Source organism: Sus scrofa, chromosome X, assembly GCF_054392235.1.
Source record: "Sus scrofa isolate SSC_HxYL_T2T_F1_AM1 chromosome X, Sscrofa_HxYL_maternal_Yorkshire_Landrace_v2.0, whole genome shotgun sequence".
NCBI lineage: Eukaryota > Metazoa > Chordata > Mammalia > Artiodactyla > Suidae > Sus > Sus scrofa.
Genome location: NC_139401.1, coordinates 108413264 through 108429750, shown reverse-complemented (window position 1 = coordinate 108429750; position 16487 = coordinate 108413264). Strand labels below are relative to the sequence as shown.

The 16487-nt window shown below is 50.3% G+C and overlaps 1 protein-coding gene across 1 annotated transcript; it reads right to left on the bottom strand.

Annotated features, from left to right (window-relative positions):
* Positions 1 to 3922: 3922 nt before the first annotated feature.
* On the bottom strand, positions 3923 to 5531 carry SOWAHD (sosondowah ankyrin repeat domain family member D). The gene has a single exon (XM_003135343.6). The coding sequence runs from the start codon at positions 5452 to 5454 to the stop codon at positions 4489 to 4491; it is 966 nt and encodes a 321-aa protein (XP_003135391.3). The 5' UTR covers positions 5455 to 5531; the 3' UTR covers positions 3923 to 4488.
* Positions 5532 to 16487: the final 10956 nt, after the last annotated feature.

The window sequence follows — 16487 nt, the reverse complement described above, 5'->3', positions numbered from 1 at the left end:
AGGCTAGGGGTCGAATTGAAGCTGCAGCTGCTGGCCTCCACTACAGCCAGATCCACACCATACCTGAGCTGCATCTGCGACCTACACCACAGCTCACGGCCACGCCAGATCCCTGACCCACTGAGCGAGGCCAGGGATCGAACCCACATCCTCATGGATACTAGTCGGCCGCTTCAGCCACCACGGGAACTCCCTGAGTTACATCTTGAAAGGAGACAAGCATGCGCCTTGCCCTTCGTTAAAATGAAGGGAGAGTAGGAAGACAGGGAGGCTGGGTGTGGAATGCAGGGTATGTTGGCTGGGGTAGGACGAGGCATTTCTATAGATAAGAAGGTCTGGAAATGAAGGGACCTGTATGCTCTGATTCTCTTCAGAGGATTTCAGGTTTAGCTCTGACTCCAGTTTATGACTTTATCTGGAAATCAGATCTAAGCTATTTAATACTTGGTGGGCCCTGACTTATTAGGTGGCTTCTTTTCCTTCTTCTGTGGGCTAAGAACGAGATAAGTCAGCTTCTTTTGATTGTGTCTAACGTACAAGTGTGTAGGTTGGGAAGAACATCAGCAGAAGAACCACTATCTCCTTTGAGGAGCAGCCACCCCCGCCCCCAATCTGGCACAGAGGGAAAATCATTCGCCACCAACGTGGACACATTTTCGAGATGGAAGAATGCAAGTAACCACAAGGTCCCTCCTAGGCTACCCCGGCAGAAAAGATCATTTCACCGCAAGAGCCGCCCGAGTAGCTTTCAATTTTTCTAAGCAAGAATTTATTTGTTGATAAATTCTTTAATAGATTTGTTAATAAATACATTCTCTGTTATTTTCCACGTGTCCAGCAGCGTTGCTAGGTATTGCCGATTTTATATATATATATATATATATGTATTTTTGTTGTTGTTGTTGTTTGTTTGTTTAGGGCTGCACCTGCTGCATATGGAGGTTCCCAGGCTAGGGCTCCAATCGGAGCTACAGCTGCTGGCCTACACCAGAGCCATAGAATCGCCAGATCCTTAACCCACTGAGCGAGGCCAGGGATGGAAACTGCAACCTCATAGTTCCTAGTCAGATTCGTTTCTGCTGTGCCACGATGGGAACTCTGCAGATGTCTTTTCTCAAATCATCAGAACAAGCCTGCAGTGGAGCGTCTACAGTTCCCGTGTTACTGTTGAAGAAACTGCAACTCAGGGAGGTGAGTGATTTGCTCAAGGTCGCTAATCAGTGGCAGGTTTGGAACCCAGGTTAGGCTGAGCCCAGCGGTTTGGGGGATCTTGCTCTGGGGGCCACTGTGTGCCCCTGCTGCTCCGTCTGAGATGAAGGCAAGGGGGTGGCGGAGAGAGGTTCCAACCCAGCTTCACCTGAGCACCTTTGCTCTTGGCCAGCTTGCACCTGCCTCCGAGGTAAGCTTCATTTGATCAAAGGCTGTGGAGAAGGGGGAAAACCGCAGGGCTTTCCTTGAAGTGTTTCTTTTCAAATGCTTTGCCTGTATGGTGCATTTCCCCTCAGATGTTTCCCTTGATGCAGCCATCCTCCACGTGACTGGAAGAGTGACTTTTCTTCTTTTTTTTTTTTGTCTTTTTAGGGCCACACCTGTGGCATATGGAGGTTCCCAGGCTGGGGGTCGAATTGGAGCTGTAGCTGCCGGCCTATGCCACAGCCGTAGCAAGGCCAGATCTGAGCTGGGTCTTCGACCTACACCACAGCTCACGGCAATGCAGGATCCCCGGCCCACTGATCGAGGCCAGGGATCATGGATACTACTTAAGATTCTTTTCCGCTGTGCCACACTGGGAACTCCCTGGAAGAGTGATTTTTCTAAAATCTCATCATGCTACTTCTCACACACCACCCCCCCGCCCTGCTTAGAAGCCTTCCATGATGGTACCCAGCTAACTCTAGGTTAATACCTCTGTTTCTCCTTCGGCATGACATAGGAGACCCGTAGTGATTGGGACCCCCATCTGCTTCTCCAGAGGTACCATTAATTACTCGCCAGCTCCCACCTTCCTGCCAAACCAGCTGACTTCCACCTCCTGGCACTTGCTATATGCACCCACATGTACTCCAGTGGCTCTGTCAGAGGGCCCCTTCCCCGTCTCCACTGACCAGCTCCCACTCACCCCTCCAGCTTTCCATCAGATGGAATCTTCCTCCTCAGAGAGACTTTCCCTGCACCTTTTGGCCTGGGTTGGGCCCTCCTCCCCAGCCCCCATGCTTACTCGTCACAGCCCTGCTTCTCCTTTTTGGGGCCGCCTGGCCAACTCGAACGCAGCTCTGCATCATCTGCTTAACTCTGCTGTGCTCCCCTGGAAAGACGTTTCTCAGGGAATTTGTTCTTTCTCTTGGGGTGAGCATACCAGTCTTGCCTCGAAAAGCATACCAGAAATGCCAATGGCTTGATGGTAGGCACACAGAGTTTTCAGCATGGGAGTCTGTCCCCTGCAGCCAAACCTCAATTTTACATGGAGGAGGTAGGCTAGGCAATATCACATGATGGGAAAAATCTGTGGGGAAAGAGTAGCTGACTACAGGCAAAACTTGAGAAAGCTGCTTTCGAATCTTCCAGCTGACTTGGTTTTTGTTTTGGAAAGAGCAGGGCAGATGCTCCTCTTAAGTCTCCAAATCTGCTCAGAGCTAAGTTGCTTAGGTTTAAATTTTTCCTGGCAAGAGGGGACTACTTTTGCAAGTGTCCTTTAAATGTTGGGCCGAGGCACATGGCAATCCCCCCTCCAAGCCAGGAGCCCGCAGACTCAGCCCTGTGGCAGGAAGGCCCAGCCCTGGCAGCCTTCAGCAAGCCCAACCCATCTCAGCAGCTGTCAAGGGAGGGGTTGTGGAGCAGAAACCGCAGTCCTGCATCAGTTAGCCAATTTACATCTATGAAATGGGTATGAAGGTGGAGGAGGGTTATGTCAGATGCTGATGCCAAATGCCACAAGCCAGGAACTGCTCACCCTCCCACTTCAAACATCAAAGTTCATTTAGAAGAAGAAAAAGGAAATGCCACATGACACTCTGTAAATATGTTTAAGGTGTAGTTCCTAGAGAATGGGACCGGCTGAAAATCAGTAGAAGGATTTGGAGCACTTTCATGGATGAGGAGAATCTAATGGGTTATTCAGGGAAGGGGGGACTGTTTTGAGCACAGAAGGGACAAACAGGCATGCCAGGCAGATGGACCCCTGTCTGGATGGGCTCAGGGTGGTGTCTCTGGGTTGTGTTCTATGGTGACTCGGTTCCTCCCTGGCATTCAAAGACGGGCATGGGAGGGCTGGGGACACAACGGTCCATTGCAAGGGCTACCCAAGCCTCCAGGGATGCAGTGCTATTTTGAAAATATGCTGTGCTTGAAGGCAGCATGGATTTCCAGCCACCAACTGCTTCTCCCTCCTTTCAGCTCGAGTCAACCCTCCTGGATTCTACTCAATTCATATTCTTTTTGAATGGTAGCAATTTTCCAAACTACCACTTATATATTAAATGCAATTAAAAGAAACCCACAGTGCTGATGATTAAAGTCCTATCTTGGAAAAAAGTGCCGGGGGTGTGTCTTATTGGAGGGCAGAAGTCAAGGTGAATTATATGACTCACCAGGAAATATTAGAAATATACATTTGGAGGCTTTTTCTTTTTCCTTCTGCTCTGTGCCCTGCAGACAGCTTCTCTGGGATGAGACTCAGTAGGAGGCCGGACCTAGATGCCAAAGAGCCCGAGAGACAGGTCAACTGTGTGTCTCTACTCAGTGCCAAAGTCAAAGTAGCTCTTTCGCTGTACGGCTTGGCTACTTGCTCTGAGAATGAGGTCCAGAGCCTGTTCTGGATCACTAGTTTTCGACCATGGGTTGATGACCTCTTCGCTGCAAACATAGGGAGCCCCCCCCCTCTGGTGGTTAATTAAAAAAAAAAAAAAGTCACTCAAAGGACAGCTTTGTCATGTGAAAGGAAAACATATCCCACTTTAATATGCTTAAGAAGTCATTTGTGATACATCAGAAACAGTACTGGTAAGGCCTGGTCATCTCTGGAGCAGGTTGCCAGGGGCTGGCTGCCCCCACACAAAGTGACCCGTTAAGTGCCAAGTCAGGCCGGCCTGAGGTTAGGAGCTTCCTCTGCATCAGTGGTTTACAATCTTAACTCATTCTTCTAGCAAATGTTTCCTAATAAACCCAGAGCTTCCGCCTGCCCAGAAATGGCTGCTGGAAGCTTCACGTTCCCTCTCCCGGGAAGGACCATGCTCCTCTCCCAACTCCTTAGTCCTGAAGTTTGGGGATTCGGCGCCAGGAGGGCTCGGTCTTTGCTTTGTCTCGGTTAGGGATGCCTTGGCCCTCGCGTCTCCTGGCTGGTGTCTGTAGGAGCCCTGAGACAGGTGCCTAACACCGAACCCGAGGTGGTTGGCTCCTGGCAGGCCCACGACTGCGGCTCCAGTGGGACCCCGGACCACGGGCCTCGCCGTGGCGTCGCGGTCCCTCCACGCTCTCCAGTCTCTGTCGCCTTCAACGGTCCTGGAAGAAGGGGAACATATGGCGGAGAAAGCCTTGAACTTGCGCCATCCGGCTGCCCATAGAGTCCTTCTTGGCGGGCGCTGCCGCCGCTCTGGCGGTCGTCTCCGTGGCTGGCGCGCCCACTGCGCTCGGGGCGCGTCTCAGTGTCCACGCAGCGCCGCCGCCGCTGCTGTTGTTGTTGGCGTTGTTACGCTCGCCGCCGCCGCCGCCACCGCCGGTCTCCCAGTCCTCAGCCCCCGACAGCTCCCGCAGGCTCCAGGGTGCCTCGGGCCGCAGGTAGTGACAGGCTCGGTGGCCGCTGTGGTCGCGGCGCGTGGGGTCGGCCCCCAAGGCGCCCACCAGCACCTTGATCACCATGTCGTGGCCCTGCAGGGCCGCCAGGTGGAGCGGTGTGAGGCCGCCGCTACCCGGGGCGCTCACGTCGAGCTGTAGCCCCTGGCGCTGGGCGAAGTCGTGCACCAGGATGATCTCCTCGTGGCGCCCGTGCTTGGCCAGCCAGTGCAGCACCGTGTAGCCCGTGATCGGGTCGCCCCGCAGCAGCAGCCCTGGCTCGGCTTTCAGCAACTCCTGCAGCGCCTCAAAGCGGCCCTCGGCGGCCGCCAGTATCCACGCGTGCTCCCGGGGCTCCAGGCACAGCCCGCTACCGCCTGGTCCGTTCGGCCCGCTAGGGGACGGTTCCTCCGAGCGCTCCTCCGACGGCCACCCGGCGGGAGCCGCCCCCTGCAGCCCTAGCAGCTCCCGCAGCCCTTCCCGCCGCCGTCCCGAGCCCGTGGCCGAGAGCATCAGCGAGCCGTGGAACGGGGGCTCCCGGGAGGCGGCGGCGTTGCCCCGGTACCTGCCCAGGCTGCCGGTGTCCGCTCTGGAGGGGCGGGGCTGCGGGGCGCTCCGCAGGTTCAGCGCGGTCGGTGCGAGGGAGGCCTTGGGCGTCCGCTTTGCGGCCCCTTGGGGCTCGGCCATGGTCCTGCAGTTGCCGCCGCGGCGGTTCCAGTGTCTAGCGTTCGTTGCCCTTCCCGGGCCCCACCGGGAGAGGAACTGGCGCTGGCGTTGGGGAAGGAAGCGGGCTTGAGCAACTGGGCTCGGAAGGGAGGGAGCGAAGGAGGAGAGAAGAGGAGGGGGAGAGCGAGCGAGCCGAGGGAGGGCCCCGGCACTGGCGGTGCCGGGAGGGAGGGAGGGAGGGGACGCGGGGGGGGGGGCTTAGGCCAAGTCCCCAGGGCGACCTCGCTCCCACCCCGAAGTACTGCCAGCCGCCGCCTCCTCTCCCTCGAGTCGCGGGCGGCCCCGCCCCAAACAGCCAGGTGAGCTGGGCGGCCCCGCCTCCCGCACGGCGTGGGCAACCTGGGGGCGGGCGCGGGGCGGGCCGCGAGCTGGCCCCGAGCGCCGCCTGCAGCAGCCCAGCTGCTGCGGCCGCGGGGTTCTCAGCATCCCCGCAGCTTCTGGGGTGAAAAGGCTCCAGGGCGCCCCCTCCGTGGGGGGCTGAGCTCGGCTTCCAGCCAAGGCGTCCCGGAGCGCAAACCTACAGCTCGGGGCGCTAGCTCCCCGCCCTTTCCTTCGCCCTTCCCTCGTATCTCCTTAGGAGTCTCCCTGCACTTTGTCCCCGAGCCGCCTTTGTCCCGCGCCTCGCATTCACGGAGGCGGCCAGGCTACCCCATGTGACTCGGGCTCGCTTGCACTGCCCTTTGTGCGGCCTTGACCCTTCTCGAAGCGCCCGCTCGGAGTTGCCTGGGATTCCTGCAGAGAAACTCAGGGAAAGGGTCCAGGCAGACGCCCTTCCAGGGAACAGAGGAACAGCCCTGCTTCCCCGCGGCTCCTTGCTCTGCTCTCTGCTCTCTTCTCTTACCTTTCCCAGCTTAGCTTGAAGAAGCAGGTACTGGTGAATCTGTCTTTGGCCGCCAACACCCTGCCCTCTTCAGAGATGCACCCCGTTCTCTCCCTGAGTGACCTGCTGACTTCTGTGAATTCAGAGTTGCAGGGCTTTTAAAAGAGGAGGTTATTTTTATTCCTGACATTGGCCTCCTCATTGCTCTTTGCTTCTCTCAATAAAATGGTAGTTCTTTGCTTCCCGCCCCCACCCCATGTTAGAGTTCAGTCAGTGAACAAAGGGGAGCCATAGAAGATTCTTGAGCCAGAGAGAAACAGCCATGATTACAGCGGTCTTTAGGAAGATGATTATGGGAGGGGTAGAGGCAGAAAGCCAGGAGACTGTTCTAGGCTAGGGGAAATGGGGGCCTCAGGCCAAGTCGGCCCACTCCCGCTGGGTCCGATCATGATGGAAGTTACCAGAGGCTTTTCTCCCTTCACCCTCACACATCAGGAATCAGTCCCAAATAGCTGGAGCTTTCCTTCAAGACAGCCTATACATTTGTAATCCCTTTTTCGACCATTTTTTAAATGTGCCAGATGCTGTGCTAGGTACTTTATACATGTTCATTCTAGTAACCTTCCCAAGGAGCTCAAGAGCTAAGTATCATTACTATCCTCACTTTGCAGAGAGGTTAGGCCACTCGCCCAAGGTCACCCAGGGGGAAGTAGCAGAGCAGGTCTGTGTGACACCATAGCCTTTGTTCTGGCACAGAGGATCTGGCGTTCAAGCCAAGCTTATCAACTGACAATCACTCACACAAGCCCCAGATTCCAGCTAAATGGATGGACTCGTGCTAACCTGAGCATATCGTGCCCTCCTTTACCTAGAAGCTCCTTCCTCATGGCTTCTATTTGGTGAAGTTCTTCCCTGTGCCCTTCAAGGTTGGCCTCAGTGGCCACCTTCTCCAGTAACCGTCTTCTGATGACCTCAGCCCAGCGGGATCCCTCACCATCTGGTTGTGTCCCTCCTTTGGCCCCCAGACCAGACTGCCTTGTGTTGTATTTCTGTCCATTGATTCTGAACTGTCATTTGAACTGAACTCTTTGATGACTATGTCATATGACCCTTGAGCACCTAGTAGATGTGTTACCTCGTTCTGGTGTGGCAGCCTGGAGAAATGTAATTGTGTGCATGAGTGGCTGCGGTGGGGACGGGGACATTGTATGTGTCCCGGGTTGGGGGAGGTGTCCGCGGCCAGAACCTCTTCAATGCCCCACTCCCGCATCCCTGCCTCAGACTGAATGTGCAGGACACCAAAAGCAACTCATAGACTCGGTCAATTAGTAAAAGAAAAAAACCAAAAGGTGAGCAAGGGGTTGCTTCCTGGGGCTGACTAGCCAAAGCCACCTCCTGGCCTTTGCTGACTCCTCAGAGACCAGGCCCAGGCCCAGAGTGGGCCCCAAGCTTTAGGGCTTTCATTTTCAAAATGAACCCTGACTGACAAGCAGCTACTTCCGTTGCTCTGGAAACTCCCCTCCGCAACCCCAAATCTGTAAACACCAAACCACACACATGCACACACACTTCCAGAATATGCGAACAGCTGCCGCAATATTTTTTTTTTAATCAAAATGCCAGCATGGAGAACACAGGATGGAAGAACACTTGGACTATTAATTTTCCTCGCCGCTAAGCAGGCAGTTCCCGTCCCTATCAGGACTAATAATATCTCTGGTTCCAGTTCAAAGACCACAAAGGCAGTCGCCTGGCTCGATCCACAGACCCAGGATGCACGTGCCTTCACTTAACTGTTGCCAGAGACCAAAGTCATGGTGCCTCCCTAGCAACTCGTTTCATCTTGACTTAGCAAGTGCTTTGTAGAGGTCACCAGTTGCATACACTTTTCCCCAGAGCCAAGGCACCCATCTCTATTTCCGTAGAGAGGGCCTGTGGACAAAGAATGTTGCCTCCCATTCCAGTGAACAACCAATGTCACCTGCCATCAAGCCATCAGCCACTGCAGCCACCGCCCCCCAACCCCAGTGCGCCCTGAGGGGAATTCAGGACGGAGAGAAACAGGATACTGGCCCTAGGTAGTTTAGATGCATATCTAAGGAGTAATTTTGATGAGCCCAGACTGGCATTTTCTCATGCAGAGAAAAGCACTGAAATCATTAACACGAGATGTCTATTTTCTGTGATTAGCAGTAATGTTTGATGCTCTGTTCGAATATATATTGTTTTTTTTTTCTCTTGCCAACACTCCATATATCCTGGCTCCTCCCCTACCTGTTTGTTCCTCTGAGCTCTCTAGAGGCTGTCTCCCCACTATAATCCTCAGTAACGTCCCTGAATAAAACATAACTTGCTACTTTTAGGTTGTGTGTTTTTCTTCAGTCAAAGGTCAACAGATCTCTGGAGTTTGATACCTGGGAGTGGGGCGGAGGGAGAAAAAAGCTGATGGGAGGAGTTCCCACTGTAGCTCAGCGGGTTAAAAACCCAACTAGTAGCCATGAGAATGCAGGTTCAATCCCTGGCCTTGCACAGTGGGTTAAGGAACCAGCTTTGCTGCAAGCTTGTGGTGTAGATCGCAGATGCGGCTCAGATCTGGCATTGCTGTGGCTCTGGCGTAGGCCGGCAGCTGTAGCTCTGATTAGATCCCTAGCCTGGGAACCTCCATATGCTACAGGTGCAGCCCTAAAAAGAAAAAAGAAAAAAAAAAAAAAGCAAAAGGGGTAGAACCGACCCTCCTAAAATGAAAATGCCTGTCCCCGGAGGGGATTGGGGCAAAAACCCCTCAAGCCCTTGGAAACAGCCACTCCAAAGGTCGAGTGTAAGCAAGGTTTGCATTTGGAATGGTGGTACTGGGGCCTTTTCCCAACGGCAGCCTCTCTAGTGTATTGTTTGTTTATAGGTCCTGGACTATTCAACATAGAAGAGAACTGAATCTTTCCTTGGTCAGGTTCTTCATTCTCCAGGTGAGGTCAGAGAGGATGGCAGGAGGTAGAGAAACTTCAAGCTGAAATGTTGAAAGGAAATCTTTTTTTCTTTTTTCTTTTTCTTTTTTGCTTTTTAGGACTGCACTTGTGGCACATGGAACGTCTCAGGCTAGAGGTCAAATTGGAGCTACAGCCGTCGGCCTATGCCACAGCCACAGCAGCACCTGATCTGAGCCGCCTCTTTGACCTACACCACAGCTCACAGCAACACTGGATCCTGAACCCACTGAGCGAGGCCAGGGATCGAACCGGAGTCCTCATGGATCCTAGTCAGGTTTGTTTCCACTGAGCCGAGATGGGAATTCCCGAAAATAAATCTTGATGAGGAGAGAGAGTGGTTCAGAAAACTCATTGGAAGCCAGTGGGGAATTATAATTGATCTGCGAAAATTTAATTTGCACGCAACTTTTCAGGAACATGTTCCCGGGGTGAAGCCAAAAGCATATGTATCTTTGGCTCTCGGTGGAGTTTGCCAGCAGAGCTCATGGATTCAGAAAAATCCATGCAGATCAGGCATGAAGGGAATGCGTGGAAGAGGGGAAGTCAAGTCCCTCAGGCTTCTATAACCATTGCTGATGGGGCTTCCAGATATGAAATATGTCTTCTGTCCTCCAAAGACCTGTGCTGATCCCATCACATGATTCTCAGGGAGCGAGAAAGCCACGGAAGAGAAACTCCTTTCTCACTGAACGAAAGAGTGTGTGGCTGTGAGTGTGTAAACTCTGTTCCTGAGTGTGTGTGCGCACTTGCAGGCGTACTGCCAGACATCACTGTCTCTGGTTGTCATCTGCCCCTTCCCAAGTGTCAGAGCTTTCTATGAGGAGACCCCTGAGAACAGTTTAACATTCTGAATGCCTTTTCCTTAGACTATAGACCGAATCATAGTTAGCATATGCTGAAAACATTCTTTTCTAGTATTTTGATTTTTAATTTTTTGGGCCATGCCTACAGCATGTGGAAGTTCTTGGCCAGGGATCGAACCCACGCCACAGCAGCAACCCCTAAACCGCTGCTGCAACAACACCAGATCCTTAACTCGCTGTGCCACAAACTCCACTTTTATGTACATAGAAAAGTGGAGTTTTATATACATATATGTGTCTATATATAGTCTTTTTTAGGGCCTCACCCGCGGCATATAGAGGTTCCCTGGCTAGGGGTCGAATCGGAGCTACAGCTGCTGGCCTACACCACAGCAACGAGGGATCCGAGCCTTGTCTGCGACCTATACCGTAGCTCACGGCAACGCTGGATCCTTAACACACTGCATGAGGCCAGGGGTCGAACGTGCATCCTCATGGATGCTAGTCAGATTCGTTTATACTGAGTCACAACAGGAGCTCCACTATTCTATATTTTGAATTTGTTTTTTCCCCTACTTGAACTCTTCAGTAAAGTGTGACGTATTTTTTGGAAAAAAACTGTGATCTTACTTTGGGAGCCGGGTAAGCGTGGAATAATAGAAGGTGGTAAGACCAAGTTAGCATCTGTGAACGACGAGACCAGGGTTTTTCAAAACGAGGAGAAAGATGTGGGCAGGGAGCTGAAAGACATATTTAGGCCTGAGTGCAAGCAGAAAACCTGCCTAAAACTCGGGCTGCAATGACTTAACTGGAGTCCAAGTGTCACGCATGGGCCATGAGGTGTGACAAGGAAAATAAATTTCCATTACACCTTTTATAGATACTGCAAGTGAAAATGTCACATCCTGGAAAAGACCTCAGGCATTACCACGTAGGGACACACGAGGGCGCTCTAGCCAACTAGCAACTGAGAAAACCAGAAAGGTGGCCTAGATGTCTACCTGGGAGGAGAGAGACACTGCCGGCCCTTTCTTGATGTGAATTCAGGTTTCTACCCAGGATCAGGCTGCTCACCCTTGGCCCTTAAGTAGGTGCAAGGAAGGAGGAACTAGCATCAGGGGCTGTGGTGAGAAGGTCAAGGTGTCATGTCGAAAAGAATGGGAACAATCTGGAGAGCGAGCAAAGACGGTGACCAGAACAGTGTTTGCTTACTTTATTCCAGTGGCGTTAGCTTCTGTAGTATGTAAGGCTTGGAATAATAATCTCCTATGATTTTCAGAGTGCTTTCAAATTTTCAAATTATCTCTGACCCAGGCAGCAGGCCTGTGAGGTACGTAGAGGAGACAGCATTTTTTTTTTTTTATAAGGGCCTCACCCGTGGTATATGGAGGGTCCCAGGCTGGGGCAGAATCAGAGCTGCAGCTGCCGGCCTACGCCACAGCCACAGCAACGCCAGATCCGAGCCATGTCTGTGACCTACACCACAGCTCGTGGCAATGCCGGGCCCTTAACCGAGTGAGGCCAGGCATGGAACCTGCAACTTCATGGTTCCTAGTTGGATTTGTTTCTGCTGTGCCACAACGGGAACTCTGAGAACTCATACCCAGTTCACACACCAGGCTGAGAGAAGTTAAGTGACCTGTCCGGCATCACACAGCTCAAAAGCCGTAGAGCAGGGTCGGTGCTCATGCCTCTGTGTCACACCGCCTTATGCATTCGGGTCAGCGACGTTGGGCGGTAAGTGAATGCTGACCTTGGTGGCTTCCACACTCCCTTTCTGACATCAGGCGCCCTGGGTCCCAAATCGCCCAATATAGCACCCCCTAATAATGACAGCAACTACCTGCTGGTGTTGAGCATTTAGGTGCCTCGGAGGCTCTGGGCCAAGATTTAAACACGTTTTCTCATACGTGAGTGTTATGGCAGCACTTTTCACAAGAGCCAAAAGGTACAAACGGTCCCAATGTCCATCAGCTGATGAACGGATTAAACAAAACGTGGTGTAGCCATGCAATGGAATAGTATCCGGTGATAAAAAGGAATTAATTACTGATACATGTTACAACCTGGAGGAACCTTGAAAGCATTGTGTCTAAGTGAAAGAAGCCAGATACAAAAGACCCCATATAGTCTGATTCCATTTATTTTCTTTTTCTTTTCTTTTTAGGACCGCACCTGCTGAATATGGAGGTTCCAAAACTGTGGTCTAATCGGAGCTGCAGCCGCCGGCCTACACCACAGCCACAGCAATGCAGGATCTGAGTTGTGTCTGCGACCTACATCACAGCTCAGGGCAATGCCAGATCCTTAACCCACTGAGCGAGGCCAGGGATAGAACCCACATCCTCATGGATACTAGTCAGTTTTGTAACTCGCCACAACAGGAACTCCCCATTATGTAAATTCTAAAGCATACACAAAAAGGACATTTTAAAAGAATGAGATGGAGTTCCCTTTGTGGCACAGCAGAAACAAATCCAACTAGGAACTATGAGGTTGAAGGTTCGATCCCTGGCCTCGCTCAGTGGGTTAAGGATCTGGTGTTGCTGTGAGCTGTGGTGTAGGTCACAGACACAGCTCATATCCCGAGTTGCTGTGGCTCTGGCATAGGCCGGCAGCTGTAGCTCCAATTAGACTCCTAGCCTGGGACCCTCCATATGCCATGGGTGCGGCCCTAAAAAGCAAAAAAAAAAGAGACAAGGGAGTTCCCTGGTAGACTAGTGGTTAAGGATCTGGCATTGTGACTGCTGTACCTCAGGTTCAAACACTGGCTTGGGAACTTTTGCATGCTGCAGGTGTAGCAAAAAAAAAAAAAAGCAAAATAAATAGTACTTAAATAATTTAAACTTTTTATAGTAGATGTAGTAGAAAAACTATTTTGACTCTCCCTAAAAGGTTATTAACACATTTTTTTTCCACAGAGAATGTGATTGCACATGTTTCATTTAAAAAAAAATCTCAGGTTAATACAATCATACAGTAATATGACTGTAATTATATGCTGTAATACAGCTATGTGAAGCTGTGGTTCTAAGATTAGTTTATTTCAGCACTTGGTTTCAGTGCCTGTGAGAGATGAGGAAGATCTCTGAAAAAAATACACAGCTCCTAATGGAAGACAAATTCTGTGGGCTGGGTTTACTACGTCATGATTCTCATTTTTCAATTCCACCCATCAATTATGCAACGGTTTTTGATGAAATTCAGCTGGTAAACCATCACCTTTCCTGAGGCCAGTTGTTCGTTCTTGCCAACCAATCAGCACTAGTTGCACTTTTTTGTTTTTAACGAATGTGTTCAAAACCCACCCAAACTCTACATTTGAAAGATTTTTAAAACAGGGTCGACGTGTTCAGCCCCTAGTTTTAAGTGTGTAGATGTGAGAGGTTTTCTAGGTATGCAACGTACATCATTTGGGGCAATAAAATTACATAACAATGGAAACACAAACAGTCATTCTCCAAATGTTCTCTCCATGAACTGAGTCTCCTTCCGAAGCAGATACTTTCTCACTTATTGTTAAAATGTCAACTTAACCTTGAAGAGCTATATTGGGTGTGTTTATTATAATTGTTTTTGAAAAATATCCGCTAACTGCTAAAGGACACCACAGCAAAGGTCAGTAAATTTGAAACACTTATCTTTGTGTGAGAGGAAATTGTAACTTTGGCTGACCTCTGGGTGGTACCAAAGCGACAAAGGGAGTGTCCCTCCCTACCTATAGTGAACTTTTCACGAGTCTGGTTTCGGTACCGTATTGACAAATCCTATAGCACTTTGTACATTTCAGGTTTGCTATCTTCGCCTTAAGAGCTTGCCAATTTTTTTCAATCAACCTACCTTGAAATTTTGGAAAAAAAAAAAAAAGTCTGTCCAAACAGCCCTTTCTTAGAGTAAAACAACTGTATTTCTAGTTTTTCTGTAAGAGATTTAAAAAAATGAAACCAGGAGTTCCCGTCATGGCTCAGTGGTTAACGAATCCGACTAGGAACCATGAGGTTGCGGGTTCGATCCCTGGCCTTGCTCAGTGGGTTGGGGATCCGGCGTTGCCGTGAGCTATGGTGTATGTTGCAGACGTGGTTCGGATCCCGAGTTGCTGTGGCTCTGGCGAAGGCCAGCAGCAAAAGCTCCAATTAGACCCCTCCCCTGGGAATCTCCATATACCGCGGAAGCAGCCCTAGAAAAGGCAAAAAGACAAAAAAAAAAAAAAAAAAGAAACCGGTCATTTTCTGTTTATACTATGTCTTCTCCTTTATATCATTCCTTTAGTGGCCTCCCCAAAAAAGTAGTTCTTTGTGCATTTCATTACTGAATCAGGATCTAGCCAGCAAGCAGCTGAAAATGTTAGAAAGATTTTATCCAGCTGTTCAGCAAACCCCCCCACTCCATCATTTCGTCTAATATTGTTTGTTCTAATGTTCAGCAGTGTTTTCTAGCTGGCTTCCAAAAGTATTTGTTGACCAAAGATTGGATTTTAGTTCGTCACCGTCTTGTTTCACATGGATTTATCTTGACTATGTTTACCGTAATGGGAAAAACAAGTGTTTCCCTAAAGGAATCTGTGAACTTTTGTTTTTTGCTATTTAGTAAGAAACTTCAAAAAGCTTCTGTATCTTTATGCTTAGTGATACTTAATAAAGTACTATATTGAAAGTCACTGGATGTTAAACATTGATGAAAAATAGCTGAGATTAAAATTTATGTTCTGGATGCCCTTTTTTTAATGTAAACTTAAAGAAATTATGACATAATAGAAAAGTGCACTAATCACAAGTGTACAGCTTGACAAATTTTTACAAACTGAACACACTTGTGTAACCAGCCCTCAGATCAAGAAATGGAATACCATGGCACCCAGAATTTTCCTTTGCACTCTCTCCCTTTCATTACTGCTTTAGTTCTCTTTTAATTTACTTTTTTTTGGGGGGGCCACACCCATGGCATATGGAGGTTTCCAGGCTAGGGGTCCTATCAGAGCTACAGCTGCCGGTCTATACCACAGTCACAGCCACAGCCGCTTGGGATCTGAGCCATGTCTGCAACCTACACCACAACTTGTGGTAACGCAGGATCCTTATCCCACTTCATGAGGCCAGGGATTGTACCTGCAACCTCACGGATACTAGTCAGCTTCGAGCCACGATGGGAACTCCCTATCCCTTTAGTTCTTATTGCTCTGTAACAAATCACCCCAAAACACAGTGGTGCAAAAAATGACCATCTTATTATGCTTGTGGATTCTGTAGGTCAAGAGTTCAGACAAGGCATATGGGGATGGCTTGTCTCTGCTCCATGATGTCTGGGGATTGGCTGGGAAGACATGAAGGCTGGGGGTAACTGGACATCTGGGGCTGAAATCTTCTGGAGATGTCTTTCCTCAAGTCTGTCATTCCGTAAGGGCTGTTGGTTGGGACTTCAGCTGGAGCTGCTGTCCAGACCACTAATAGGTGCCCTCTCTATATGGTCTGTGATCTAGTTTTGGAAGTTAGGAAGTGTCACTTTCACCATATTCTGTTGGTCACTCAGATTCAAGGGAAAGAAACACACTCCTGGAGTTCCCATTGTGGGGCAGCGGGAACGAATCTGTCTAGGAACCACGAGGTTGTGGGTTCCAACCTTGGCCTTGCTCAGTGGGTTAAGAATCTGGCGTTGCCATGAGCTGTGGTGTAGGTTGCAGACACGGCTCAGATCCCGCGTTGCTGTGGCTGTGGTGTAGGCCAGCAGCTGTAGCTCTGATTAGACCCCTAGCCTGGGAACCTCCATATGCTGCAAGTATGGCCCTAATAAGCAAAAACAAAAACAAAAGCAAACGCTCCTCACCTAAAAAGGAGAATTTCCAGACATGTTTCCAAAGTGCCACAAAAAGTCACCACCATTTTTTTTTTTTAGGCCAAACCTGTGTCATGTGGAAGTTTCTGGGCCAGGGACTGAACCTAAGCCACAGCAGTGACAATGTTGGATCCTCTTTTTTTTTGTCTTTTCTAGGGTTGCACCCATGGCATAGGGAGGTTCCCAGGCTAGGAGTCCAATCGGAGCTGTAGCTGCCGGCCTACACCACAGCCACAGCCACAGCAACGTGGGATCCGGGCCACGTCTGTGACCTACACCACAGCTCATGGCAACGCTGGAACCCCAACCCACTGAGCAAGGCCAGGGATCAGACCTGAAACCTCATGGTTCCTAGTCGGATTTGTTAACCACTGAGCCACGATGGGAACTCCGACAAGGCTGGATCCTTAACCCACTAAGCCACCAGGGGACTCTTTCTTTTCTTTTCTTTTTATTTTTTTGACTACCATCTTGAGGTCTACCGCCATAGATCAGTTAAGCATCCGTTTGGGGGATGCTTAGATTTTAAAGATTTTGCTAATCGTGATAGCTTCATAT